General features: G+C 55.5%; 2 protein-coding genes across 2 annotated transcripts in view; both read left to right on the plus strand.

The window, feature by feature from the left end:
• Positions 1-4026, plus strand: LOC120498766 (sulfate transporter-like). The gene is made up of 3 exons (XM_039701861.1): positions 1-271; positions 986-1595; positions 2295-4026. Exons 2-3 carry the CDS (start codon positions 999-1001, stop codon positions 3885-3887), a joined length of 2190 nt encoding a protein of 729 aa, XP_039557795.1. The 5' UTR covers positions 1-271; positions 986-998; the 3' UTR covers positions 3888-4026.
• An 8929-nt stretch (positions 4027-12955) lies between these two features.
• The window catches only part of HTR4 (5-hydroxytryptamine receptor 4), a 61429-nt gene continuing 46904 nt past the window's right edge, over positions 12956-27480 (plus strand). The window contains exon 1 of the mRNA XM_039701805.1: positions 12956-13277. The gene's annotated coding sequence lies outside the window, so the exon portion shown is untranslated. The remainder of the gene's footprint in view (positions 13278-27480) is intronic.

A 27480-nucleotide genomic window follows, 5' to 3' on the forward strand; every position in this document is an offset into this window, starting at 1 on the left:
CTAAGCCCCCTCAATCATTCCTGGTGTCCAGAACAAGTTGTCAGCCAAAATACTCTCTGAGGATGGTGTTTGTTTTCCAAACACAGCTCTGCTCGGTGGCAGAGCCTGGACAGAAATAAAAGAGACATGGCTTGGCTCAGGAGCTCAGATCCCAAGGGAGGTGGCACCTGGGCCAGGTTTTCCTCTGCCCAGGGGTGCTGCCAGGTGGAGACAGCTCTGTGCCCAGGGAGCAGCTCCAGGTGCTGAGGAAAGCCCCAGTGTGCAGCCAGAGGTAAGACTTGGTGATGTGTGCAGGGCAGGAAAATGGGATTTCTCCTCATCCCAGTTCAGTTCCAAACCACAGCCACGCTGGGTCTCCCCTCAGGAGTGTTTTTCTTTCTGTCTGTCGTTCAGTTGTTACAAAAAGGTGTTTTGGTGCAGCTGCATTTTGACTGAAAGACTTGGGAGGTGTCTCTGTTCCTTAAAAAGCAGGGTGGTTTCATTCTGCAGATGGGAGCCCCTGTTTGATGCAAGCCACTAATGCAATTTAAAATTAAGTAATGTTGAAGGAAACATTAATTTGCAAATTTTCTCCCTTACCCACATCTTGACTCCTAAAGTATCCCTTGGAATATCTTAACATTTCCAAAAGAAGTTTTTGCCTAAGTAGCAGTGTCTTGATGGCAGAAGGAGTTTAAGTGAAATGGAGTGAAATTTCACTGAAACTCAGTGAAGTTTCTGTTTCAAAACAAGAGGGATGGGGAAGGAGCATGGTGGGGGCTCTGTAGCTGTGCTCCTGATTTGGGGGATGTGGTTAATCAGCTCCAGAAGTGACAACAAACTAATCAACCTTGGGAAAACGCTTTTGTTTGATTTGGCTGAGATAATTTAATTTTGTTTGTTTGTTTGTTTATTTATTTACCTGCCCATGGCACGAGCCCTGGAGCTCAGCAGAGCCCTGTGCTCGTGCCTGCAGCCCCTCACCCCCCCTGCTCTCCCACCTCAGCTCCCCTGTGCCCATGGAGGACACGTCCAGCCAGGAGCCAGCACCCAGCACAGCCCCCCTGGGCTCCCTCCGGCCCCACGAGGCTCCTGCCACCTTCATCAGCCTGGAGGAGCAGGATGCCGGCGGCTGCAGCAGCAGGGAGCTGATGGTGGAGCAGGCCAGGGCTGCCTGCAGGTGCAGCCCGGGCAGGGCGCTGCGCCGGCTGCTGCCCGTGCTGGGGTGGCTGCCCCAGTACAGCCCCCGCTCCCAGCTGCTGGGGGACGTGGTCTCGGGGCTCCTGGTGGGCGTGGTGGCCATCCCCCAGTCCATCTCCTACTCCCTGCTGGCCAACCAGGACCCCATCTACGGCATCTACACCAACTTCTTCTGCAACATCATCTACGCGGCCGCGGCCACGTCGCGCCACGCCAGCGTGGGCTCCTTCGGGGTGCTGTGCCTCATGGTGGGCCAGTCGGTGACACGCCACCTGCAGCTGGCAGGCTACGGGGACAGCAGTGCTGCCCTCGGGGACAACTCCAGCTCCCCCAGGAACGGGACGGAGCCCTGTGACCGGAGCTGCTACGCCATCACCGTGGCCCTGTCGCTGAGCTTTCTGGTGGGCCTCTACCAGGTACAAACGTTCACTCTGGTGATGTTTCCTCCTAGGAATGTCTCTAGTTTGAGACCTCTAAGTGTTGGGCCAGATTTAAGAGTCCTGAGGAAGTTTTCTAGACCGTGACATGCTTGAATTTGTGAATGCAGTGATTTTAAGAGTGCAAACACAGCTGAATGGGGGCTGTTTTCCTCCATGGGACAGCCAGGTCCTTGGATGTGTCTGAGACATCCTCAGGATCAGAGGAGAAGGGAAGGATCTGGGAACCACCTTCCCACCACCTCAGTCCTGCCGCTGGGCAGCTCAGAGCAGGTTTGGGGCAGACAAGGGCCACCCTCAAGGACCCTGGCAGTGTCCCCACCGCCTAGGCTGAGCTGTCACAGCAATTCCAGGCTTTTCCACTGGGACAGCTAAAATTCAGAGCATCCCAAGTGAGTCACGCCCAGAGCTGCTCTGGTGGGGCTGCTCGTGAGGAGGCAGCAGCAGGGACCTTGCAGGATTTTCTGTGTGGCATCCCCAGCCACAGGGGAGTGTTAAAGGTGGGTCTCTCTAGTTTTTCATACTCCAGATTAACTCCTGAAGACAAATTCCTCCCATGGAATGCTCAGCACATCCCCAGACAGAGTAGCCAGAGCTGCTAAAGAGGCAGCAAAGTGACATAAATTGCCACCCAGCCCTTCTCACCCATGCTAAAGCTGTGGCTGCTCTGCTTTTCAGATCCTGCTGGGGGTTTTACAGATGGGCTTCGTGGCTGTCTACCTGTCAGAGCCCCTGCTGGGTGGCTTCGTGACAGGCTCCAGCCTCACCATCATCACCTCCCAGATGAAATATCTGCTGGGCCTGAAAATCCCCCGTCACGAGGGCGTGGGCTCCTTCATCCTCACCTGGGTGGACCTCTTCAGGCACATCCACAACACCAACATCTGCGACCTGCTCACCAGCCTGGTGGCTTTGGCCGTCATAGTGCCCGTCAAGGAGCTCAACGAGCGCTACAAGGGGAGGATGAAGGCCCCGTTCCCCATCGAGCTGCTGGTGGTCATCGTCGCCACCCTCATCTCCCACTACTTTGACTTCCAGCAGCGCTACAAGGCCGCTGTGTGCGGGGTCATCCCCACGGGCTTCAGGAAGCCCACCGTCCCAGACTTCAGCCTCTTCCCCAGCCTGGCACTGGATGCTCTGCCCATCGCTGTCATCGGCTTTGCCATGACCGTGTCCCTGGCAGAAATCTTTGGCAAAAAGCACGGCTACGCCGTCAGCGCCAACCAGGAGATGATCGCCATCGGCTTGTGCAACCTCATCCCCTCCTTCTTCTACTGCTTTGCCAGCTCTGCTGCCCTGACCAAGACTCTGCTGAAGGAGTCCACGGGGAGCCAGACCCAGGTGTCCGGGCTGGTCACCTCGCTGGTGCTGCTGCTGGTGCTGCTGTGGATCTCCCCGCTCTTCTACTCGCTGCAGACCTCCATCCTCGGCGTGGTCACCATCGTCAACCTGCGCGGCGGCCTCAGGAAGTTCCGCGACGCCCGCAGGATGTGGCAGCTCAGCAAGCTGGACACGGTGGTGTGGTGGACAACCATGCTGTGCTCCACGCTGGTCACCACGGAGATCGGGCTGCTGGTGGGCGTCTGCTTCGCCCTGCTCTGCATCATCTTCCGCACGCAGCGGCCGCGCGCCACGCTGCTGGGCAAGGTGGGCGGCAGGGAGGTCTACGAGGACCAGGCCGCCTACAAGCAGCTCAGCAGCATCGCCCACGTCAAAATCTTCCGCTTCGAGTGCTCCCTCTACTACGCCAACAAGGATTACTTCAAGGCCGTGCTGTACCAGAAAACGGGGGTCAACCCCGTGCTGCTGGCTGCCAGCCGCCCCCGCCCGCGGGCACAGCCCGGCCCGGAGCCGGGCAGCAGCAGGAGCTGCTGGGCCACCAGCTGTGGCTGCCTCAAACAGGCCGGCAGCAGGGCCGAGAGGCCTCCAGGAGATGCCCGTCCGCCCTCCACAGACATGCACACCCTGATCCTGGACTGCGGGGCCATGCAGTTCATAGACACCGTGGGGCTCTCGGTGCTCAAGGAGACACAGCACGACTACAAGGAGGTGGGCGTCCAGGTGCTCCTGGCCAACTGCAACCCCTCCATCCGCCAGCGGCTGCGGGAGGGAGGCTGGGCTGGCCGGCCGGGGGGCGCTGGGGGCCAGCTGGCCTTCCACAGCATCCACGATGCCGTGCAGTTTGCTGAGCGCTGGCACAGGGGGGACAGCAAGGACACTCAGGCTGCTCTCCCGGAGCCCGAAGAACAGAACTTCCAGGTGGCTCTGTAGCCCTGGGTGCCAGGAGAGGGGAGCACGGGCGCTGTTTGTGCCCTCGGAGCGAGCAGGAGGGGCTGGGATGCTCTGCCAGAGGGGCAGAGGGGTGGGGAGGGCTTGGGGGGCTGAACTCGGGATGGGGCAGAGGTGGGAAAGGTTTGGGGGGGCTGAGCTTGGGATAGGACAGAGGTGGGAAGTGTTTTCTGGGGAGGCTGAGCTTGGAAGATTCTCAGGATGGAGCAGAGGTGGGAAGGGTTTTTTGGGGCTGAGCTCGGGATGGACAGAGTGGGAAGGGTTTTTTGGGGCTGAGCTCGGGATGGAGCAGAGCTGGGAAAGGTTTGGGGGGGCTGAGATCGGAGGATGCTCGGGATGGGACAGAGGTGGGAAGAGTTTGGGGAGAGATGAGCTCGGGATGGACAGAGGTGGGAAGGGTTTTTTGGGGCTGAGCTCGGGATGGACAGAGTGGGAAGGGTTTTTTGGGGCTGAGCTCGGGATGGAGCAGAGCTGGGAAAGGTTTGGGGGGCCGGGGGGGGCCGGAGCTGCGCCTGCCCCCCGTGGCCGCTGGAGGGCGCCAGTGAGCCGCGAGCGGGGCCGGGAATTCGGGAAGGGACCCCAAAAACTCCTGCGCTCATCCCAGCCCATCCCTGCCAGGACAGGCACCCCAAAAACTCCTGCACCCAATCCAGCCCATCCCTGCCAGGACAGGCACCCCAAAAACTCCTGCGCTCATCCCAGCCCACCCCTGCCAGGACAGGCACCCCAAAAACTCCTGCGCTCATCCCAGCCCACCCCTGCCAGGACAGGCACCCCAAAACCCATCTCAATCCACCCCTGCCATGCCAAGGACTGTGAGCATCCTCCATCCCCACCCCAAAAGAAATCCTGCTGGAGGGAATTGTGTCTTGGAAGCCCAGGGATGGGAGACTGCTGTAAATAAAGTGTGTGGAAAAGGAATCCTGTGCCTGTGCTCAGGAAAATGCTTTTTTGTGCTTAAAACCTGATTTTAAATGGATTTAAAAATGATTTTGAATGGGGTGCCCGGCTGCTTGCAGTGCCTGGGGCAAGGCTGTGCCAGGGGGGCTGAAGGGACCAAAGCTCTCCTTGCAGGGAGGGGTGGATGTTTGTGCTCCAGGTGCTCCAGGTGTGGGTGGGATGCAGCTCCCAGGAGCTCTTTCCAAGGATCCTCTCAGGCCATCCCAGATGAGGAAACTCCCCAAGGAGTTCCCTCAGCCCCAGAACAAAGGGGAATGGGGCACTTCAGGGGGAGAGTAAAACCAGCAAGGCAACAAAAACGTCCTGTTCCCTGACCCCCCTTCCCCTTTGAACAGCACTGCCACCATCTCCTTTACAAGGCTCTTTATGGAGCAAATGAAACTGTTTTAGTTAGGTTTCAGAGGTATTGATGGTCCCAGCGGGGTCATAAAGGCCCAGCAGGAAATAAAGCCAGAGCTGGCAATGCCTTGGCACAGCCTGGTGCAGCCCAGGGCAGAGACCCTGCAAGGGGACACAGATCTTCAGGTGGGCAGTGGGGACAGTGCCAGAGACACCCAGCACTCCCCAGGGGACACCCAGCACTCCTCAGGGGACACCCAGCACTCCTCAGGGGACACCCAGCACTCCTCAGGGACACCCAGCACATCTCAGGGGACACCCAGCACATCTCAGGGACACCCAGCACTCCTCAGGGACACCCAGCACTCCTCAGGGACACCCAGCACATCTCAGGGGACACCCAGCACTTCCCAGGGGACACCCAGCACATCTCAGGGACCCCCAGCACCCCTCGGGGACACCCAGCACTCCTCAGGGACACCCAGCACATCTCAGGGGACACCCAGCACTTCCCAGGGGACACCCAGCACTCCTCAGGGGACACCCAGCACTCCTCAGGGACACCCAGCACATCTCAGGGGACACCCAGCACATCTCAGGGACACCCAGCACTCCTCAGGGACACCCAGCACTCCTCAGGGACACCCAGCACATCTCAGGGGACACCCAGCACTTCCCAGGGGACACCCAGCACTCCTCAGGGGACACCCAGCACTCCTCAGGGACACCCAGCACTCCTCAGGGGTGACAGCCACCTCCCCTGTCCCCTCTGGCAGCCGTGCCCTGCCTGCCCAGCTCTCCCAGCCCCAGCACTCCTGTCCCACACTGCCAGGGCACTCAGAGTTGCTGGCTTTATTTCACTTTCTGTGAGAGGTCCGGGGCTGGAAATGTGGCAGAGGAGGGACAGGGGGCACTGCCCACGGTCAGAGCTGTGGAAGGACAGCCTGGGGTGCCCTGCAGCGGGCAGGTGAGGGCAGAGGGGCAGCTCCTGCTGGTGGAGGGGCTGAGGACAGCAGCCCAAGTCCCCAATATTCCCACGGGGACCATCCCCAGGAGCTGCCACTCTGTGCCAGAGCCAGGGCTGCACCCCAGGGACCCTCCTGGAGCCTCCCCAGGGGCTGGGGGGAGCCCAGGCAGCTGGAAGGAAATGCTGTCCCCCCGGGCAGGCAGCTCCCCTCTCCTCCTGCCCGTGCCCCTGCCTGCCCGGGCTCTATAAACACCCAGCAGTGGCACGGAGAGAGGATTTGCTGCTGGGGCTGTGTCAGCCGCAGTGGGAGCTGACTGTGCAACTGGTAATTATGGCTCAGCAGCAGCTGGACAGCCTGAAACCCTTCTGGTGCTCGGAGATGTTCCCCCCGGGGGAGCTGCAGGAGTAAAGGTTGTGCTGGTGCTGATTGCTTCCCCTCTGCAGAGAGCTGCAGACACTGATTGCTGCACCCTGGGCTGCTCTCCTCTCTCCCAGGGCCTGTTCCTGGAAAAAAACCAGCCCCTGGAATGGCAAGAAGTTGCTTCTGCAGCTCTCTGACTGCTCTGAAGGGATTCATGTGCTTATCTGCCCTTGAGCCCTTCCCCAGCAGCAAAACTCAGCTGGGGAGAGCCACGAGCCAGGCTGGGGCAGGATGGCACGGGATGGGCAGCTCTGCTTGGTCCCAAATGAGGAATCCCAAAGGCAGGGGGTGTGGGGTTTCACAAGCAGCACAGCACTGCTGGGGTTTGTTCCTTTATTGCAGCATCAGCCTCAGCACGGGCTGAGACAACTGCATGTGGCAGCAGCTCAGGCCCTGCCAGCAGCAGCCAAAGATTGCCCTGGTCCAGAGCATCTGAAAAACTTTCTAGCCAGCAGCATATTGCTAAAGCTCACAGATAATTCTAACCAAGCCCTAACAGCACAGGAACTCCTGCTGCACACAGTGCTTGTCTGCCTTCTATTAGCAATACCCAGCACTTCATTACTGAGCTTTGAACCTTCCATTTCTGCACTCTTAAGGTCTGTCTCAGCCCAGCCCAAAACTCAGGCTGTTGTTTCATGTCATAGTGTTTGCTGTTGTTTCATATTGCTTGCTTCATATTTATTGTTTCATACTGCTGGCTTGCTGCGCTGTTGTAACTTTTCTACTTTCACACCTGCAGCCAGCTCTAATTCCTCTGCTCTTTCTGCCTCCGAGGGCTGCTTTTCCCAGATTTCTGAAAGGCTTTGGCATTTCCCCCAGCAGGGCAGGCGAGGGCTCTTGGTGACCGAGTGTCCCCTGCCACAGGGTGGCCCCGTTGTGTCCCCACCCTGGGGCTGTCCCACACCCTTGGCTGTGGCTGCTCCACAACCAACAAATCCTTTATATTTTTTATATTTTCCCCCCTTTTTTTTGTCACCCCAGCAGCTGCATTTTTGCAAACACCTGTGTGTGGCCCCAGAGAGAGGGGCAGCAGCTGCTGCTGCTGAGAGGTGATCTCCCCTTGCTGAGCCCTCCCTCCCTGTGCCCAGCCCATCCTCTGTGCCCTTTCAGCTCCAACCCCTGCTGTGGCTGGGGAGCTGCAGGATGCCTTTCCCTTCAAGGCTTTGTGCTTACTGCAGTGCATTTTGCCCAAAGCAGGGTGGAAACTGCAGAAAGGAGACGTGAAAATGGCTGAAGGTTAAACGTGGCACAAGAGGTGAGTTAATTTTGGGTGGGGAGCTCCCGGTGTTTGTTTCCTGGAAGGGCAAATACTGAATTGTCTTCTGCATTTATTGGACCCAGGGCTGGTTGTGTAAATCCAGCTGTGCCTTTGAGCCCCAGCCAGAGAGGGGAACAGCCCTGAGTCTGTTTTACCAAAGCCTGGCCTAAACCCGTGGGTGGCACAGCTCTGGGCTGGGCAGCTCTGGCTCAGCTCCTGTGCTGCAGATCCCTGGGTGCCAGCCTGGAAACATGAGAGGAAATGAGGAAAAACCATCCTGGGAAGGAGCTGAGCTCAGGACCCCTGCCCTGGGCAGGTTGGTTTCACCTCTGGGGTTGACAGGAAGGGTTTGCAAACCACTGCAGGCTCTTCTCACCTCTTTGGACAGCTCTGAATAAAGAATTCTCCTTCTTTTTCCTTTTTTTTTTTTTTTTTTTTTTTTTTTTTGATAGGGAATTAATAATCAGAAATGATGTTGCCTCACCTAGCAGGTAAAGGATTTGGGAAATTGGTTTTGCATCTCACAGAAGCCGCAGGCAGCAGAGCCCCTGCTCACACAGAGCCCAGGCAGCTCAGGGGACAAAGCCACAGCAGCAGCCTGAGGTCCCCACAGGGTCCCCACAGGGTCCCCAAAGGCCAGGGGTGGGCAGGGGGAGATCTCTCTGCAGGTTTATTTTGGTTTTCTGCCCAACCCAAGTGGAACTGGCTGCGTGCTGCCATGGAAACAGCAGCAGGGTTTGCAGCCATCTCCAGGGAGCAATGCTGGGCCTGGCTGGGGAAAATCAGCCCAGAGCATCCCCTGGTGCTGGGGGCCGAGGGAGCCACGCTCAGCCAGGGCAGGCCCTTTGTCACAGGGCTGAGGGGACACAAACACCACACACAGCACCGGGGAGGTCTGCATGGAGCAGAGCTGGTGTCAAAAAAGCAGTGTGGAAACTGCTTTGTTAGGTGCCAGCAGGGAGGACACTTCAGGGGGATCTGCAAGGGTTAACCTGGCAGCAAACATCTCATTCAGCCCAGCAGAGAGCAGAAAAATTACTCGGCTTTAATCTACTTTGTCTCCAGAAATATTCCATAAAAGAGGGGGGAAATAAATTCAGGGGGGGCCTCGTGGGCATCCTGAGAGCAGAAAAAGAGGTGAAATGAATCCTATCAATAATCCATGATGAATGATTCACTCGGCTCTCTTATTCACAGCCACATCAGCTATCTGCATTCACAGGGAATTACACACAGCCTCATCTGCACGGGAATCCAGAATCATCCCTGTGCTGCCAGGGGAGGGAAGGAGCTCTGCAGGGCAGAAGGACAAACACCCAAACACCCCTCAGCCCTGGGGGGGTGGCAGGAGAGGGATTTCTGCTTTCCTCTTCTTTTCCTTCCAAAACTTCCTTGCTGGAGCACAGAAACAAGTGCAGATTGTTCGTTAGAAATAGGATTTTAGAAAGAAAACAAAAACAGTTAAAAGGATGGGAAGTTCCGTCACACTTGTGTGGCCTACAGAGAGAGATTGAGAGGACTCAGAGAGCTCTCCCAGGAGGAGTCTCCTCCTTCCATTTCTGAGGGATTGTTCAGGAATTAGAAATAGGATTTTAGAAAGGAAAAAAAAACAAACAGTTAAAAGGATGGGAAGTTCTGTCACACTTGTGTGGCCTACAGAGAGAGATTGAGAGGACTCAGAGAGCTCTCCCAGGAGGAGTCTCCTCCTTCCATTTCTGAGGGATTGTTCAGGAGTTTCCAGCCTAGGGATTGTAAAGGTGAATTTGCCTCCAGCTCTGGCTCTCCAGGTGATGCTGACATCGTTGTCCCTTGTTCCACCTTTGGTCCTGAGGTAACAAATTTCTCCAGGGGTCACTCTGAGAGTCTTTCAAAATAATTCCGTGCCCCTGCAATGACAGCTGAGCCAACAATGTCTGTTGTGAGCAGCGATTTTACACTGCTGAAAGTGACCCCGATGTTCTGCTGTAAAGCTGAAAGCCAGACCTGCCTTGAGCAGGGATTTAGGTTTGTGTCTGCAGGCAGAGCCGTAAATGACCTGTGGGGTCGGGTCAGGTGCTCTGCAGCCAGGGAGGGCAGGGCTGGATTATTGAAAACCTGTCGGTTTGGGAATCACCAGGGTGACCTTCCTCTCCCTGGCCATTCAGTTTGGAGCTGGTCCCCACCTCGGCTTGGCTGAGGAGTGTGGGAATGTGCATTCCTGGCAATCCCGAGAGTTCTGGGCGTGAATGATGTGAGGAGAGGAGGTGGTGACAACAGAGAGACAAAATTCCGTGTAAGGACAAGCATCAACCCAGCTGGTGCTGGAAATCAGCTGCAGAGCAGAATTTTTTCTCCTGCCTCTCCTCTGATGTCTCTCAGAAAATCCAAGCCTGGGGAATCCCAGGAATTCAGCTGCTGCATCCCGATTTTCCAGCCTAGCTCTGGGTGCCAATTGCCGCTGCATCCCAGGATTAGCGGGGGATCCTCGGAGAGGGAGGGCAAAGCTTGCATTTCAAAAGGAACAGAAGGAAACTTCTTCCCCGGGGGAGTGGGAGGCTGCGTGATCCAGCAGTGGGCAAAACCCTCGGAAAATCAATGTATTTTGTCTCCCTTCTGGATAAAATCCCCCCTACGTGGGCAAGGAGAGCAGGGCTGCTCAGAGGAGCCCACCCAGGGCTGCTCTCCCTGTTTTTCTGCGTTCCTGTCCCTCCCTGCTCCTGGGGGGCAGCGATGGAGCTGCACCTGCAGCAGCAGCAGAGGATTCCTCTGCAGAGTGGCTGTGATTCAGTCCCGATGAATCACTCAGCCACTCTCCTTCTCAACCAGATCTTGGGATTCATCATTGCTACAGCAGGAGGAGGGGAGGAAAAACAGGGGAAAAAAAACCCAAAAACCTCCCAAGCTCCAGTGCTTTATCTCCCTCTCTAATACTTTCTAATTTTCCTGTTTCAAAATTTAAATCCTTTTTTTTTTTTTTAGGCATGCCATTGAGGTGGAATAAACTTTTGCCAGTCCTGGAGAGGAAGCTGCACTGAGAGGGGGTGGGATGGACCCTGGGGACAGCACTGGGGTCAGCATGGTTCACACCAGCCAGGGGTGGAGGGGCTTGGGCTCTGCCTTCTCCAGGCCCCAAACCCTCCCCTGAGCAGCTTCACCCCTGCCCAGGGCCCTCAGCCCACCCAGGCATTGACAGGAGAGCACACAAACCCACTCTGCCCCAGTTCTCCCCCTCCTGCAAACTCGGCGTGGGCTCAGCTCAGGGCTCCACACTCTCATTTTTCCCTTTTGTGCCATTTTTTCCCTTTAGGGCTGGGAACTCCTTGGGAGGCAGGTGAGGAGCTGCTCTGAGCACTCAGGTCTCACCAGGAAGAATTGTTTGCTCCATGAAGAATTTGTACATCAGTTCAGCATTAAAGCTAGGGGCTGCACTAGTGAGTAGCTACCACTGGTGTCTACCATGAGTAAATAGGAATAATGTCACATCAGTACCATGGAGAGGAAAACACAGGCAAACCCAAATTGTTTCAGGAACTCTTTAAGAGCTCCACCCAGACCAGCTTCATTTACTTTGGTTTTGGTCCTTTGAATCTGAGAAAATCCACACTGTGACAGGGTGTTTCTTCATGGATTGGATGGGGTTTACTTTTGTTAATGTTATTCTTTCTCTGTCTTTCAGTTTCTATAGTGATGGACAAACACATGCAGCACACACTCCTGGGTGGTGTTTGCCTGCACTGCCCTGAAAATAACACCAAATTTTTGAGAAATCCATTGAAAAATCTTTGCCAAAACCCCCCAGATCTTAAAAAACGAGTCCTATCAAACAAATTGATAACGTGTTTAATACACATTTACTTTTTTGATGTATTTTGTCAGCAAGCAGCAGGTATTGCACTTGTGTGGGTGCTCTGGTTTCTCCTGCATCCACACACAAGTGGAGATGTCCCTTTTCCAGGGGAAGGACCTCAGCTGTGGTTAAAGGGCACGGAAATGCTCTAAAAAAAAATAAATTACATCTCTGACCCTGAGTGTGCTCTGGATCTCGCTGTGAACGCAGTGACCCAGTGATGTCTGAGAAACCCCAGCCCTGCAGTGACTGTACAAAGGCCCTGCAGCCTGAACCCCCAAACCCCGCAGTGCAGCTCCAGTGAAAGGTGAAGGTGCCACACCTGGAGAAGGAGCTGCCCAGGTCCTGGCTTGATGCTGGGGTTATTTCAATGGGGATTTCAAAAGCTCAGCTGATGAGCTCTTTGTGGTGTCCTGCTCTGCCAAGACGGAGCTTTGTTAAGGGTGTCAGGGCCAGATTTCAGCTGCCAAAGCTCCGATAATGTCTGAGGAGCTGGACTGATGCTGCAGTGAAATACCGTGCACTCGTGCTTGGAAATAGCGCCCATTTTCTGTTTGTTTTGAGAAATCCATTGAAAGATCTTTGCCAAAACCCCTCAGATCTTTAAGAAGCCGTTCCAATCGAGCAAGTTACAGTGAGACGGGCTTGCTCCACTTCTCTTCTGCACACGAGCGCCCAAACCAAACCAAGCCGCCGGTCTCTGGAGGCGCTCCGAGAGCGAGGGAGAAGCAGCGGCGAGAACCGCGCGGATAACGGGAGAGCTGCCCTGCCCACCGCGCTCGCACGGCTCCGGGCACACGGGGCGGGCTCGGCCCCGGGCTCCGGGGGGACGGCCCCGCTTTCCCCGGCGGGGCGGGGACGGAGCCGGGCAGCCCCGCTCTCCGTGCGGGGCGCGCCGGGGGCGGGAGAGAGCCCGCGGAGCCCGGGGCGGGAGAGAGCCCGCAACCGCACCTGGGCAGGAGAGAGAGCCCGCAACAGCACCTGGGGCGGGAGAGAGCCCGCAACCGCACCTGGGGCAGGACAGAGCCCGCATCCGCACCTGGGGAGGAGAGAGAGCCCGCATCCGCACCTGGGCGGGAGAGAGAGCCCGCAACAGCACCTGGGGCGGGAGAGAGCCCGCAACCGCACCTGGGGAGGAGAGAGAGCCCGCAACCGCACCTGGGGCAGGACAGAGCCCGCAACCGCACCTGGGGCAGGACAGAGCCCGCAACAGCACCTGGGGAGGAGAGAGAGCCCGCAACCGCACCTGGGGCAGGAGAGAGACCACATCCGCACCTGGGGTGGAGAGAGAGCCCGCACCCGCACCTGGGGAGGAGAGAGATCTCGCATCTGCACCTGAGGGAGGAGAGAGCCCGGATCCACACCTGGGGCAGGAAAGAGAGCCCGCAACCACAGCTGGAGCAGGACAGAGCCCGCATCCGCACCTGGCGCGGGAGCGTAGCCCCGCATCCGCAGTTGGGGCAGGAGAGAGATCCCGCATCCGCACCTGGGGCAGGACAGAGCCCACATTCGCGCTGGGCAGCGCCCGCAGCCGCCCTGCTCCGTCTCCAGCATGAGCGGCCGCGCCGGGGGAGCCGCGGGGCTCTGCCCCGGCCACGGTGAGCAGCGGGCGGGGATGGGGAAACCCGCTCCGGGAGCGGCTGTTCCCGGGGAGAGCCCCTCGGCAGCGCGGGGGTGATGCGGGCGGGGATGCGGCTGCGGTGCCGGGTGTCACCCACCCCGTGTCCCCCGGGTGCGGTGCCGGACATCCCCCGGGTTCGGTGCTCTGTGTCCCCCGGGTGCTGTGCTGAGTGTCCCCCCAGGGTGCGGTACCCCGTATCCCCCACCATGTGCGATGCTCTGTGTCCCCCGGGTGCGGTGCCCGGTGTCCCACACCATGTGCGGTGCTCTGTGTCCCCTCGTGTGCAGTGCTCTGTGTCCCCCACCATGTGCGGTGCTCTGTGTCCCCCGTGTGCGGTGCCCGGTGTCCCCTCGTGTGCCGTGCCCGTGTCCCCCGTGTGCCGTGCCCGGTGTCCCGCGGGTTCGGGCAGAGCCCCGGGCGCTGGCAGGGAGCGGGGATGAGCGGGGATGAGCGGGGATGGGGATGGGCCTGCCCAGCGGAGCGCTGGAATGGGCAGCACCGAGCCGCGGGAGGAAGGGGAGCGAGGATGGCACAGGGCAGGAGCCCCTGGCACGGGGCACCGCCGGGAGGGGAGGCTCGGCGGGCTCTGCACGGGTGGCAAACCTCGCTTAAGCGAGCACGAATGGCTGTCCCCGGAGGGTTGTGGCGCTTGGGGACACGGTTCAGGGTGGCCTTGGCGGTGCTGGGGAGCGGCTGCAGCCGAGCACCTCAGAGGGGTTTTCCAGCCTGAACAATTGTGCGATTCTGTGGGGAAGAAGGTGTTTTCCAGGACTGGGCAGCTCTGTGCCAGGGTCCAGAGTGCAAAGGCTCGGCTCACGCTGGGCTCCCCCAGCTCTGCCTCCCTTCCGAGCTCGTGGCGCTGAGGCTGGAGCATTTCCTTGCTGCTGGAGCTTGCTCGGAACCACTCCGGGGTGAGGGAGGCTCCAGGAGTCCTGCCCAAGGCCGGTGCTTTGATCCAGGTGCTGGGAGTGCAGCCGGTTTGTGGCTCCCACTCGGGCACAGACAGAGCTGTGTCACTTGTGTCACTCCCTCAAGCCCTGGGCATCTCCCGTGGCTCCAAAACAAACTTCACCCTCAGAAACTTGATAGAAGGGTGAGTAACTAAAACATTACCCAGCTGCAAGTTTGTGCTGCTTGAGGGCATTGAGGAAGGAGCCAAGCCCTGGTTTGCCAGCTTCAGAGCCTGGCGTGTGCCCTGAAATGTGTGATGCCATCGTGACTTCATTTCTTCTTAAAACCAAAATACTTTCCTTTGGATGGGAATATTGCCCGGTGTTTCTTGAAGGAGGAGGATTTTTCTCTGTCCCCTTTTACTGAGTTGGGTGGTTTTGCTTGGCAAAGGCAGGGTGGGGCTTTTTAGGAGATCGTTTGGATTTTGTGCGTGTAGCAGAGGGTGCTGATGGCCTGGCTGAGGTCACTGTCCAGGGGTGTGCAGCAGGTGTGCCCAGGTAACAGGGAGCATTCCCACCAGGAATGGGGACTGCTGAGATGGGCTGGGAGCAGCAGCACCTTCCTCTCCTCTGAGATCTTCCTCTGCCTCTTCCCTGACCTTGGCTCTGGCAGTGCTGTCCAACAACGCCGTTAAAAAACAAACATGAGTCAGGCTGGGTTTGCTGAGGTAATAACTCCTTCCACACCAAGGTGTGTTTGTCTTATTTCCTCAAGCAGGCTCTGTCTGGGGACAGACAGAAATAGTTGAGTTTGCCCGGGACTTTGTAAACACTGATTTAAAAGTAAGAGTGCTCTACTGAGCCTGTTGGCTCATTCTAGGAAGTCTCCAAATCGAACATTCAGCTCCTCTGTGCCAACTGTGCTCCTGCGAGTGCCAGCAGTGCTCCTGCCTCTCCCCCTCCTCCTCATCTCCATCCTCTGGAGCCAGCTGGCATGCCTCGAGTTTTCCACGTTTGCTCCCCTTTTCCAGGTATTCCAGGAAGTCCCGGGCAGGACAAAGAGCAAGGGACAGGTGCCAGCCAGCACGGGCTGAGCCCTTGGGGCTGGAAATCCCTGGAGCCTGTGGAAGGAGCTTCCAGGGGAACTCAGGGGAGACGCAGCTGGATGTGGGGTGGAGGATGCAGGAACCTGGTGGGAGTGGGGCTGAAGAGGAGCTGGGAATTTGAGGACAGCTCTGTCCTGCTTTCCACTCTCCTCTGCTCCTGCAGACAAGGAGGGGACAAGGTGAGGAGCCCAGTGTCCCCCGTGGGGACAGAGCCCCTGTGGGCTGTGCTTGCTGCAGGAGCAGTGGGAGGGGGTGGCAGGAGTGCCAGGAGGGGGTGAGAGGCAGCACCTTGCCCTGCACATCCCACGGTGACACTGGAGATGCTCCCTGAGCGTGTTTGAGGGAAGAGCAGGAGAGAGCCCCCCCCAAGACCTGCTGCTGTGCAGGGAGGGGAGGCAGGATTGCCCCCGGGTGGGTTTGTTCACAGAGGGAAAATGGAAATAATCTGTCATTCCACTGAGGAGCCCCCCTGGCTTCAGCTGCCTGGGGATCCACAAGGACTCGGGCTGGGTCGGGTTGGATCAGCAGGAATTTCCCCATGGGAAGGGTGCCCAGGCACTGGAACTGCCCAGGGAGGCTTGGAGAGCCCATCCCCGGAGGTGTCACCTGGAGATGTCACTGGGGGCTCTGGGCTGGGGACAGGGTGGGGATGGGCACAGCTGGCACTGGATGGGCTGGGAGGGCTTTTCCAAATGATTCTGGGATTCTGTGGCTGCAGTGAATGTTGGTGTCAATCCTGAGAACACCGTAGCTAAAATCTGGGGGGACAGTACCAAGTTCTGGGGTTAAAGGAAATCTCTCTTGGGAACACTTCTAATCAAAATCCACTTAGGGCTTCCCTGCCCATTTGCAGAGCAAGGCACTGATGAGTGTCAGGTTAGAGATGTCCCCTGTTCTGACCTTGTCATTCCTGTCCCTCATTCCTTAGGGAGTCTCTGAAAAAACCTCTTTCTAAAAAGAGCAATACCCGATTAAATGGCGCCAATGTTTCTTTGTAAACCCGGCGATCCCTGAGGAAGCAGAGTGTGAAGAGCTCACTGTGGTGCAGTTTATGGGAAAGGGGGGAAAATGCTTCATGGCTTTTGCATGTAACTCCTCGCACTTCTGTTTCCTGGCATTCCCTGGTGCATTTTTTGTGGGACTACCTTTATAACATTATTATTTGTCAGGGAGACATTTCCTTTGCCTCAGCTGGGGCAGAGGGATGATCCATGTTCTCGTTCCCTCAGCTAACGCCAATCCAAGCCCAGGATTTGCAAGGCAGCCGACTTTAATCTGGCCTTGCTGTGTAATTCCATTAGACTCATTTCTATTAGAGCCCATAATGTGATCCAGGCCCCCTCAGCCCCGGGGAGTGGCTGCAGGGAGAGACACAGGGCCTGGGGGAGAGCAAACTGCTCTGCAGGAGCACACACGGAGCTTGGGCAATTTGATGTGATTAGGGAAACAATTAGAGAAGATCGCTGGAGGTGCAGTGCCCTGGGGCTCCTGAGGAGATGCTGCTGGGTGCCAGCTGCTCTGGAGAGTCACCCTGGCCACAGGGTCCTGTCCCCAGCCTGGCACGGGGAGATGGGCGTGAAAAGCCCCTCTCAGCCCCTCTCTGGGTGATGTTGGATGATTTTGCCCTGTCCTGTTTCTGTCCTGGCTGGTTTTGCAGCAGGAGGGTTTGGTTATTCCCAGCTGGTTTTGCAGAGCAGTGCCTGGGTTTGGCTGGCAGCAGGGGCTGGAGCTGTTCCTGCACCAGGCAGAGCAGGGAGATCATTCTGCTGCTCTGGCTCTGTGTTTCCCCGAGCTGAGGCAGCAGTGCAGAGCCCTGCCTTCAGGGAATCTCATCCCCACTCCTCCCCTGCCCTCATCTGCAAAGGCTCTCACCCACAGGTTTGTTTGGCATCAGGGAGCTTTGCTCAGAGCCAGCACCTCAGAGAATGGGGTCTGGGAGATCCATCCCATCAATCTCATCCTGATCCCATCCCATCAATCCCATCCCAATCCCATCCCAATCCCATCCCAATCCCATCCCATCCCAGCTGCAGCCAGGCTCCCCTGCCCAGCCCAGCCCCCAAACCCTCTCCTCTCTGCTCTCTGTGCTGTGCCCAAACCTGCCCGAGGCTTCCACCTTGGTGCTTGGGGGTCCTGAAAAGCACAAAAATCCCACATCATCCCTGCCAGCAGCTGAGGTGCTCTCAGAGCACCCATGGAAGGCCCAACCCCGTTCCCCAGGTGCAGAAGGGGTGCTCTGGCCTCGTGAATGCCCATTTTGGGGTGTGCCAGGGCTGCTGTTCCATCGGGAATGTCACAATTAAACCTTCCTCAGAGGTCTCCCCGAGAGGACTCGAGGGGTGCAGCTGCAGCTCAGCATCCAGCACAGGAGCTCCTCCCTGCTCATCACCCCAGAGGATGTTCTGAGGTGTCCTGGCTCTTCTGGGGCTCCTCAGCTCAGCCACAGGGGCTGGGCTGGGCCCTGGTGGGGAAATGATTGAGGGGAGAGCCAGGCTGGATCCACAGGGACCAGAAGAGCTTGAGGAGGATGTTTGGGGTGATCTGGCTCTTTATGGCTGCTCTGACATCCCTGAGGCCAAGGCTGCCCCCATTGAAGCCCCTCTCAGAGCTCTGTCTGGCAGAACTCAAGGCTGCAGCTGATTTTAGATTTGCCAAGGCAGTGGAACATGTTTTTCCTTCATGGGCCCTCCATGGGATTGTTACAAAAACATGTTTTCCCTAACAGGAGAAACTGCCAAGCAGAATTTTTATCATTCAGCAGAGAAGGGCAAAAGGGAAATAAAATAGAAACCCAAACCCAGTCAACACTGTCCCCAGAAAAAGAAGGGAAAGTTGCAGCAATGAATATAAATTAGGAATTAGAACATGTAGGTGTCTGATAAGGGAGGCCAAAGGAATCTGTGAAATAGCAATGAGCAGGGGGTGAAGGATGAAGGCAAAGCATCTTCCAAGAACAGCAAGAACCACCAGAATGTTGTGTCAGTAACCTTGCTGGGCTCAAATGGTCGAGTCAGAACTGGGGAAGACAGAGTTTGAACCCTCCAAGGAACAAAATCTGCTGAGCTATCACCAAACTGCAGGTGAGAGACAGAGCTGGGCAGGGGGCAGAGGGGGAATCTGACAGCAGAGCAGGTCCTGGGGCAGGGGCAGCACCCCGAGCCCAGGCTGCTGTGGGAAAGGAAGGGAATGATGTTCCCTCTCCCTTGTGCTGGGGAAAATGAAGGGAATGAAGTTCCCTCTCCCTTCTCAGGGGACAATGAAGGGAATGAAGATCCCTTTCCTTTCTGCTGGGGAAATGAAGGGAATGAAGTTCCCTTTCCTTTCTGCTGGGGAAATGAAGGGAATGAAGTTCCCTTTCCTTTCTGCTGTGGGAAATGAAATTCCCTTTCCCTCCTCGTCCTCTTTGCCTTCCTCCCCTCCGTGTCCTTGGCTCTGCGCTCCAGGCTGTGCTGCACAGGCACCCACAGGCACAGGCACAGGAGATTGAGCTCTGCCACCCCAAAATCTGCCAGTGGGAGCCAGGCTGGACAGCCCAGCCTGCTCTGCAGCCCAGGGCCAGCAGGGAAGTGCAGAGCAAGCATCTCCTTGCTGCTCCGGGTCTAGGAGCCTCCCTGGTCAGCAGAAAATCATGGAGCTGATAAAAACTAATTGCAAAGATGCCTTTTATGAGCGCCTCGTTTTCCACGGGCTCTGCTTGGCTGAGCTGTTTTATTGATCAGATCCCTTCTATTACAGCTCAGGGAGGAAAACAAGCAGCCCTTCTGCACTTGTGTTTGCTTTTAATAAAATACAGCAGAACTTGCTGGGGGATGATGATTAAAGCACAACCAGGGAATTGGGAGCTGGAGGAAGAAGGGATTTCCTTCTGCCTGTGCAGCTCAGGATTTTCCTGCTCCACGGAAGAGCCATTTACCACGGAAATGCTAAAAGGGAGGAGAAATCTGGGTTGTTCACCTGTGGGGGACAGGCTGGGGTGAGGTCAGGGCAGTGTGAGCACAAATATCTGGGAGAGGGGAAACTGTGAGCTCAGAGATGAAAAGCTTGGAGAAAAGGAAGGGTTTCCAGCAGCCAGGAGCTCCTGTGCCTGGAATTCTGGCCGTGAGGAAGGGCTGTGAGCACAGCCCACTGTTTGTTATTAGCAATCAGGCCACTGGTGGCAGCAGATTAATTCTGGATTAAGGTTTCTCTGTGGCTCATCCCTGTTTTGTGCATCCCAAGGGCTCCCTGCCCTCCCCTCCTCTCCCTGGCAGAGGAGCTCAGGTCTTCTGGCTCTGCAGTGCTGCCCAGGCAATTCCTTTCTATTCCACACCCCTCCTTTTAGCAAACTTCTGATCCCTCTCTGCTTGCCCAGACATTTATTGTTCCAGCTTTTGTTTATTTCAAAAAAAACACAAAAAAAGAATCAGCAACGAGAGCCCAGATCAAGGATCCAAAAATAGGCAACCCAGGAGAGACTGAAAGCTCCAGTCTTGGCTCGTGGAAGCATTTTTAGGGGATGAGCACCTAACAAACCCCAGCTTTGGATTTGCTAGGTGCTCATCAGCAGGAGGAGCAGCCTGGGGAGAGGTGGCTGTGGGGTGGCCCTGCAGCAGGACCCACTGCCAGGATCCCCCAGCAGCCAGGGGAACCTGCAGGGACAGGTCTGCATCCCCCAGGTGCAGATGGGACACGCCAGGAGCTGGGATTTGCCTCCTCTGAGCCTCGGGTGGGACCTGCCTGATCCCACAGCTCCTGAGGGAGCAGGGAGGAGCAGGGTCAGTGCAAAACCCCTTCAGCCTCCCGAGGCTTTCTCTGGGGCTCTGTGCTCATCCCTGGCTGTCTGCTGGGAAGGATCTTCCCGAGGAAATCCATGGAGCTGCTGAGGATGAGCTGTGCCAAGGCAGTTGTCACTGACTGCACGAGGAGAGGATGGAGAAAAGGCCAAGAGGAGTGAGAAAAACTGGGAGAATTGGGATTGCTCAGCCTGGAGGAGAAGCTGTTCCCTGGCACAGGTGCCCAGAGCAGCTGGGGCTGCCCCTGCATCCCTGGCAGTGCCCAGGCCAGGCTGGACACTGGGGTTGGGACAGTGGAAGTGTCCCTGCCATGGCAGGGTGGCACTGGCTGGGCTTTAGGTCCCTTCCAACCCAAACCATGCTGGGATTCCATGATCAGTAAGGGAGGTGCTGCATGGAAAAGGACCTGGAGGTGACAGCCAGAGAACAGGGAATCCCAGAGCCCCCAGCTGGTGCAAAGCCTGCAGCAGTGCTCACCAGAGGTGGGATGTGGAGGGCAGGGAAGGAATCCTTCCCCCAGTGCTCTCCTCAGGTTTGCACTTCAGGAAAGGCACGGGAGGGATCTGGGAGCTCTCAGGAAGGAGCAGAGCTGGGGCAGGGGCTCTGGGTCAGGGCCAGCCCAGCCAGGGCTGTCCTGGGGCTGCTGGGCAGATGCAGCAGAGTCTGCAGCAGGAGGCACCAACAAACTCCCAGTGGCAGCAATGAAATGCAGCAAGGAAGATTTAGGAGAGAGCCTGTAAAAATCCCTGCGTGTGCTTCCCTGGGAGCCTGCACAACGAGGATGTGGAGCCTCCATCTCCAAGTGTCACCCACAGCAGGTTGAAGTATAGCTGCCTCTGCTGGAACTGCTCCTCAGGGTCCCTCCCAGGGTCCCTCCCTCCACCTGATTCCTCTCTCCACGGCCTCAGAATCTGCTTTACAAAAGCCTGGAAAGAAACACAGAGCTGAAACAACTGCGTGATGGATTTTCTTGGTAGCGAGTTGGTTTTTTAAGTGACAAATGGGAGCTTCCTGCTGGAAAAGGCTGATTGCAGTGCAGTGTGACTGGCTGTGGAGGAGCCAGGATCACACAGAGAAGCTGTGTGCTGCATCTGCTGCCTTGGTGCTGCCCTGAGCTTTTATTGGGTCTGCAAAGGTGGTGCTGACAGAAGATTTTGGTGCCCTTTTCTCTTCGGATGTTCCCCCTCCAGATCAAAAGCCTGATCAAACACAAAACCTTTTTGTGTTTTTTTTTTGAAATAAACAAAAGCTGGATCAATAAACCAAAGGTGCAGATAACAGGGCAGGAGATTGTGTCAGCTCAGGGCTTCCTGCTTCCCTGTTCAGAGCCCTGGTTGTGCTGGCTGGCTGTGAAAGGCGTGACGTTAGCAGAGGCTCTCCTTCCCCCTCCCTGGGTGCTCCAGGATGAATCCCCAGCATCTCCAGGTGTCCCAGCAGCCCCGGGGAGGCAGGGACAGGGCCAGGCTTGGCACGGACAGGGTTAATCTGGAGGGAGCCAAGAGATGGGGAGGGACTTCTACAGGAATGCCAGGACACAGGGAATGGCTTCAGCTGGCAGAGAGTGGGTTTAGGTGGGATGCAGGGAGGAAATTCCTCCCTGGGAGGGTGCCCAGAGCAGCTGGGGCTGGCCCTGGATCCCTGGCAGTGCCCAGGCCAGGCTGGATGGGTTTGGATCACCCTGGGGCAGTGGAAGGTGTCCCTGCCATGGCAGGGGTGGAATAGATGAGTTTTGAGGTCCTTCCAGCCCAAACCATCCCATGTTTCTGTGGTTTGGGCTGGTTCTTTTCACAGCAGGCTCCTCCTCACCCTGTGCTCAGCTGGCTCCAGCCCCAGGGCAGTGGGAGCCACTGGGGGCACTGGGGCTGCACTGCTCGTGGCATTCCTTCCTCCAAAACAAGGCCGTGGTAAATTAGTTTGCACTCTCTGTCTCCCCGAGAGATGGGTTTATTTTTTATGGCACTAACTACGGGTTTGTGAGAGCACATCTCTATTTCTGTCCCGAGCAGCTCATGTGCAGAGTCAGGGTTTGGGTCCTCACCAGGCACTCATTGTGATGTCTCCACACTTCTCCCTCCTCCCTCACTCCCAAAGCAATTAACAGGAAATTCAGCTGCTGCCTGAATGGACACATTTCCAGCAATCTTCCTTAATTCTTTATTTACTGGAAAATGAGCAGGGCGAAAACTGCAACGTCAGTTCCTCCTCTGAGGCTGGAGCTGCTCCTGCTCCCACCCAGCCTCTCCCCATCCCAATCCCTGAGCAGGGTGGGGGGATCTGACTGCTGAGTTCCTGGAGGGAGCAGCTCCCAGCAAAGCTGAGCTGCTCAGCCAGAGCTCGGGGCCGGGTGTCCCTCCCTGCCCTGACACTGATTTGTGCTCAGCAGCTCAAACTCCACTCCTGATGGCTTTTCCTGCCAGGCAAAGGCCAAATTCAGTCTGCTGCTTTGAATGAGGAAGGTTTGTAGCAGGGAGAGGCAGCCAGGGGCCTGCCAGAGCCAGGGGAACAGAGACTGATGGAGAACGAGAAGGGATCTGCTGCCCAAGTCTGCACCCTCCAGAGCAGGGCCTGATGGCTTTTCCTGCCAAGCAAAGGCAAAATTCAGTCTGCTGCTTTGAATGAGGAAGGTTTGTAGCAGGGAGAGGCAGCCAGGGGCCTGCCAGAGCCAGGGGAACAGACTGATGGAGAACGAGAAGGGATCTGCTGCCCAAGCTGTGCCTTCCTCCTCGAGCAGAGCCCTGAGCAGTGCTCCAGGGATGAAACACGGGGAGCACCCAGCAGCTCTGCCTCGCACCGAGGAGCCCTCTGCCATCCCTCTGACAGCTCCTGCTGGGCTTGCACAGTCCCACGGAGCCTTCACAGCTCTGAGAACCCGGGGCACCTTGCCCTGCTCTCGGCAAACAAAGGGAGATCCCGGAGCAGGAGGAAGAGGAGGAGAGGGAAGGAGGAGGAGGAAAAGGAGAAGAAAGACAAGAAGGAGGAGGAGAAGGAGAAGAAAGTGAAGAAGGAAGAGGAGGAGGAGGAAGAAGAAGAAAAGAATAAGAAAATAAGAAGAATGAAAAGGAGAAGGAGGAGGAAGAAGATGGGCAGGAGGAAGAGGAGGAGGAGGAAGAAGAAGAAAAGAAGAAGAACGAAAAGGAGAAGGAGGAGGAAGAAGATGGGCAGGAGGAAGAGAAGGAGGAGGAGGAGGAGAAGGAAGAGAAGCAAAAGGAAAAGGAGGGGAAGGGAGAGGAAGAGCAGCAGGAGGAGAAGAAGAAGGAGAAAAGGGAAAGAGAAAAGGAAGAGGAGGAGGAGGAGGAAAGGAGAAGAAGGAAGAGGAGGAGCAGGAGGAAAGGAGAAGAAGGAAGAGGAGGAGGAGGAGGAAAGGAGAAGAAGGAAGAGGAAAAAGGGGAGGAGGAAGAAAAGCAGCAGGAGGAGAAAAAGAAGGAAGAGGAAGAAGAGGAGTAGGAGGAGGAGAAGAAGGAGGAAAAGGAGAAGAAGGAAGAGCAGGAGCAGGAGGGCTGCACCAGCTAGTGCAGAATGAGCCAGGTTTGGGGAGGTCAGTTCAAACGATGCCATCACATCTGGGATTTCCAAGGCCAGGGGAGGGATGGATGCAGGGCAAGGTCCAAAACCCCAGTGGGACACGTGCACAGGTCAAGAAACCCATGAATTCTCCATGCCAGGGAGAACTTCACCCCAGCAGCTCCTCAGTGACCCTGGGGAGCCCCAGGCTCTGCCAAACCCTACAAAAACTCTTTTGTGCACCCACTGGGGTGTTAGGAAAGACCTCAGGGAGGGCAGGGGTGCAGGCAGGTTTGTTACAGAGCATCCAGCCCTGATAAATCCACATTTAACTTTAACTGTGCCCAGGCTGTGCTGTGAACCATGTGCTGTGCAGCATTTTTAATGATTTTTAATGATGATTTATCCTTTTTCACTGATATTTTAGATTGTGTTGTGTCTGGAGGAGCTTCCAGGAGCAGCTGAGGATGGTGGAGTTGTTTCAAGGCAGGCAGCAACTCCTCTTGGGATGAAAATCAATAAATTGGTACCAGCACTCAAAACTCCCAGCTCATTATTATTATTATTATTATTATTATTATTATTATTATTATTATTACTCCTAATAATTAATTTCATTAATTCCTAAGGGATTCACAGAGAGGGTGTGGCCACAGTGAGATGGATCTCTTGTGCTGGTAGAAATTATATTTAATTGGAGTGAAGGAAATAGAATTAATTAATAGAATTAATGCAGTGGGAGAATCAGCTCTCTAGTCAAGGTGGGTGTTTTATTCCTCAAAGGAATAATTTCTTTAAAGGGCAAGTCAGGACCCACTAAAAAGTGCAGCACTGCTGGAGTCAGGGCATTTCAGGGTGAAACAAACTCCAACAGGAAGGCATGTGATGATAAATGTGTATGGGGGATCTTAAAGGATTGGCGAGAGCAAGAATGAAAAATAGAAATAAAAAAAAAATCCAAAATGACAAATTATTCATTGTGAGTGACTGTGAAGTGGCTTGGGAGGCTGCCAGAGCCCCCTGATTTCCTTGCCAGCCCTGGGAAAAGCATCCAGGTAAAAGAAATGGCTCTCGAACAGCTTTTGCTTGAGAGCAGAATCTGTTTTTATTTCAAAAGCAGTGACATTCCTTTTGTCACATCCAGGCTCTTTTGTTCCCTTAAATGCTGCAGCTTTGGGTGGAAGGAGTCTGGCAGCCACACCTGGAACTTGTTTTCCAAAAATAACATTTACTTTTGGCTAATTTAATACTTTGCAACTTCTCAGGAAGAGTTTTTCATTTGCTTTCTGAGGGACTGTGTAAATATGAATAAAAGTCAGCTGTTTCACGAGCAGGGAAGAAAATAAAATATATATATTAAAAAAAAATTTAAAAAGCTCCTTTGGCAAACACCCACATGGAAGTTTTTAAAAGCAGCCTCAAACTGCATCTGTAGGCTGCAGCTACTCCTCCAGCCCTGAGTGGCAAACAGCAATTCACCATTTTAAAGGCACTTTTTGGGGTTTTTATAAAAATTTTCAGCGGTGCTGTGCTGTCCCCAGGCATCCCTGTGCTGCCGGGTGTGAGCCTGGAAACGAGGAGGGAATTCCAGAGGTAAGGTGGCAATTCCCTTCTGCATCTCTTTCATGGAAAACTTGCCGAGTTTTGATTTTCTGTGGCACAGTTTGGGGTCCCTGCAGTTGTTTGGGGCTGGGCACACTCAGGCCTGTAATGAGGGTTTGGCACAAGTACCGAGACCAGGACAGAAAGGAGCTTCAGCAGGTGAAAGCAAAGGAATTTTGCTGAAAAATGCCTCAAAGCACCTTGAATTTAGAGGATTTCCAACCTTCCTGGTCAGCAGAAGCTCTTGCCCTGCCTCAGACGAAATGAATCCACAAAGAACAACCTTTTATATCACATTTTTCACAGCAATTTCAGTCTTTCTTCAGCTGCTTTGCCTGGTTGTGACCAAACCTTTTTCCTGTTTAAAACCACAGAATTTCAAAATAAAGACCTTCAGGGATGCTGCTTGTGCCCTTTCCAGTCTCCCAGCCCATCCCATCCATAAATCCCTGCAGGCTGAGCATGCTGCAGCCTCCAAAGTAATTTAGCACAGGAGGAACCCACCCCGAGTCCAGGTGAGCTCGAGAATAAGGAACCTCTCACCCCTGGGAGCTGTGGAGATGGCTCAGTACTGACCTTGACACTGGAGATTTTCACATGTAGATGAATTTTAGATTAAAAACCACGAATCACAAACTCTGAGAACATTCAGATTCTTTTCTGTGCTGATTTCTGGGCTATTCATTGCAATTTTTTGGTTGCTGCTGCAGCTGGTTTTGTTCACTTCCAAGGGATATAAAAGTCACAGACTGTTGATTCCTTTGTCCTGTTGAATTATCTTAGGGACTAAATCAGGTTTTCATTGCTAATCCTTGCCACTGTAAATTCAGCACTAATTAATCACTAATTAGTGATTAATTAGCCCAATATTCAGTTAAAAATCTGCTGCTCCCATGGGGATTTCTGATCAATTTGTTTGCTGGAATATTCGTGGTGGCTGTAAGAGGCAGAAAGTCAGAGACTCTTTGTGCATGGGAATAAAAAGTAGAAAATTCTTCTCATGAGCAACATGGGAACTGCAGAATGCTTTCAGGAGGATTTTTTGGAGTTTCTTTTTGATAATTTCAGAAGGAAGTGGAGTGTGGCAGTCAGTCCTGCTGGGCTGGGGAGGGTCTGGGTGAGTGAGCTCTGAGGAGTTCTGGCCAAGTAGAGCCAACCCTTGCTGCTTTCTGACAACCCCTAAACTTCTACCACGAATCCACAGCTCCCAGCTTCCCCTTTGTCTGTGTTTTTGGAAGCATTTTCCTTCTCTGTTTTTGCACAGCTGTGACCTCTGCCCCGAGCCTGCCCACGGGGTTTGAGGTGCTGCAGGTTTGGGACCTGGTGCTTCTCACCCCCTTCCATCTCCATCCCTCTGCTTCACTCCTCTTTCTGCTCTGTTAAAACCAGGAGATTTTGCCCACCAAACCCTGTGTGGAGCTGAGATCACAGGTGCTGTAACTCAGCCCAACCCAAGAGATTTTTTGGAGTCACACAGGGGCAGAGAAGGAGCCCCAGGGCAGGAGATCCTCCTGTTCCTGCCCCACTCCAGCTGCAGATCCATAAACTGGGTCTTGGCACTGGGCTTCAAAGCAGGAGCTGATTTCCTGCTTGTGTTTCACAGCCTGCAGACCCAGCTTATGGCAGCAATAAAAACAAACCTGAGGCTTTTAATTGTGACACAACAAAGCTGTGGCTGTGCCTGAGCCCAGATGGGGAGCGGCGCGAGTCCAGCACAACAGCCTGGGCAGGAGAGGGGCAGGAGCAGGAGCTGGGGCACTGGGAAGGACAAGCTGTGCTCTGCTGATGCCTGAGAGGCTCCCTGGAATGGAGGCTGGACTGGTACAGGAATAAAGCAGGGATTTATTGAAAGGCCTTCCCAGGACACACCCTGGGCAGTGCAGGAGCCCGGCCGTGGCTCCACCCCACAGGGACTCCTGGCCACGAGTTCTCACTCTTTGATCAGTTCTGCTCCATTCCCACACTGGGTTCAGTGTCCCATTCCAGCCCCAGGTGATGCAGTCCCACCCTCCCAGGCTGCTCTCCTCCATCCCCTGTGGTTGGCACTTTTTGGGCTGCAGCTGCAGCGGTGTCCTTGGTTCTGGGCTGGAAAAGGATTGTTCTGTGTGCCTGAGCTGTGAGGAGAGCTGCTGGCACTGGGTGTGGAGTGCAGAGTTCTGCACCAGTGCAGTGCAGAGTCTGGAAAAAAGCTAAAACTGAAGGCATCATCTCCTGCAGCAGGCTGGGAGTGACCAGCAGCAGCTGCCCCAAGACAAAGCTGAGGGATTCCCACATTCACCAGCATTCCCACATTCACCAGCATTCCCACA

This window comes from Passer montanus, unplaced genomic scaffold (genome assembly GCF_014805655.1).
Source record: "Passer montanus isolate IOZ18808 unplaced genomic scaffold, ASM1480565v1 scaffold15, whole genome shotgun sequence".
NCBI lineage: Eukaryota > Metazoa > Chordata > Aves > Passeriformes > Passeridae > Passer > Passer montanus.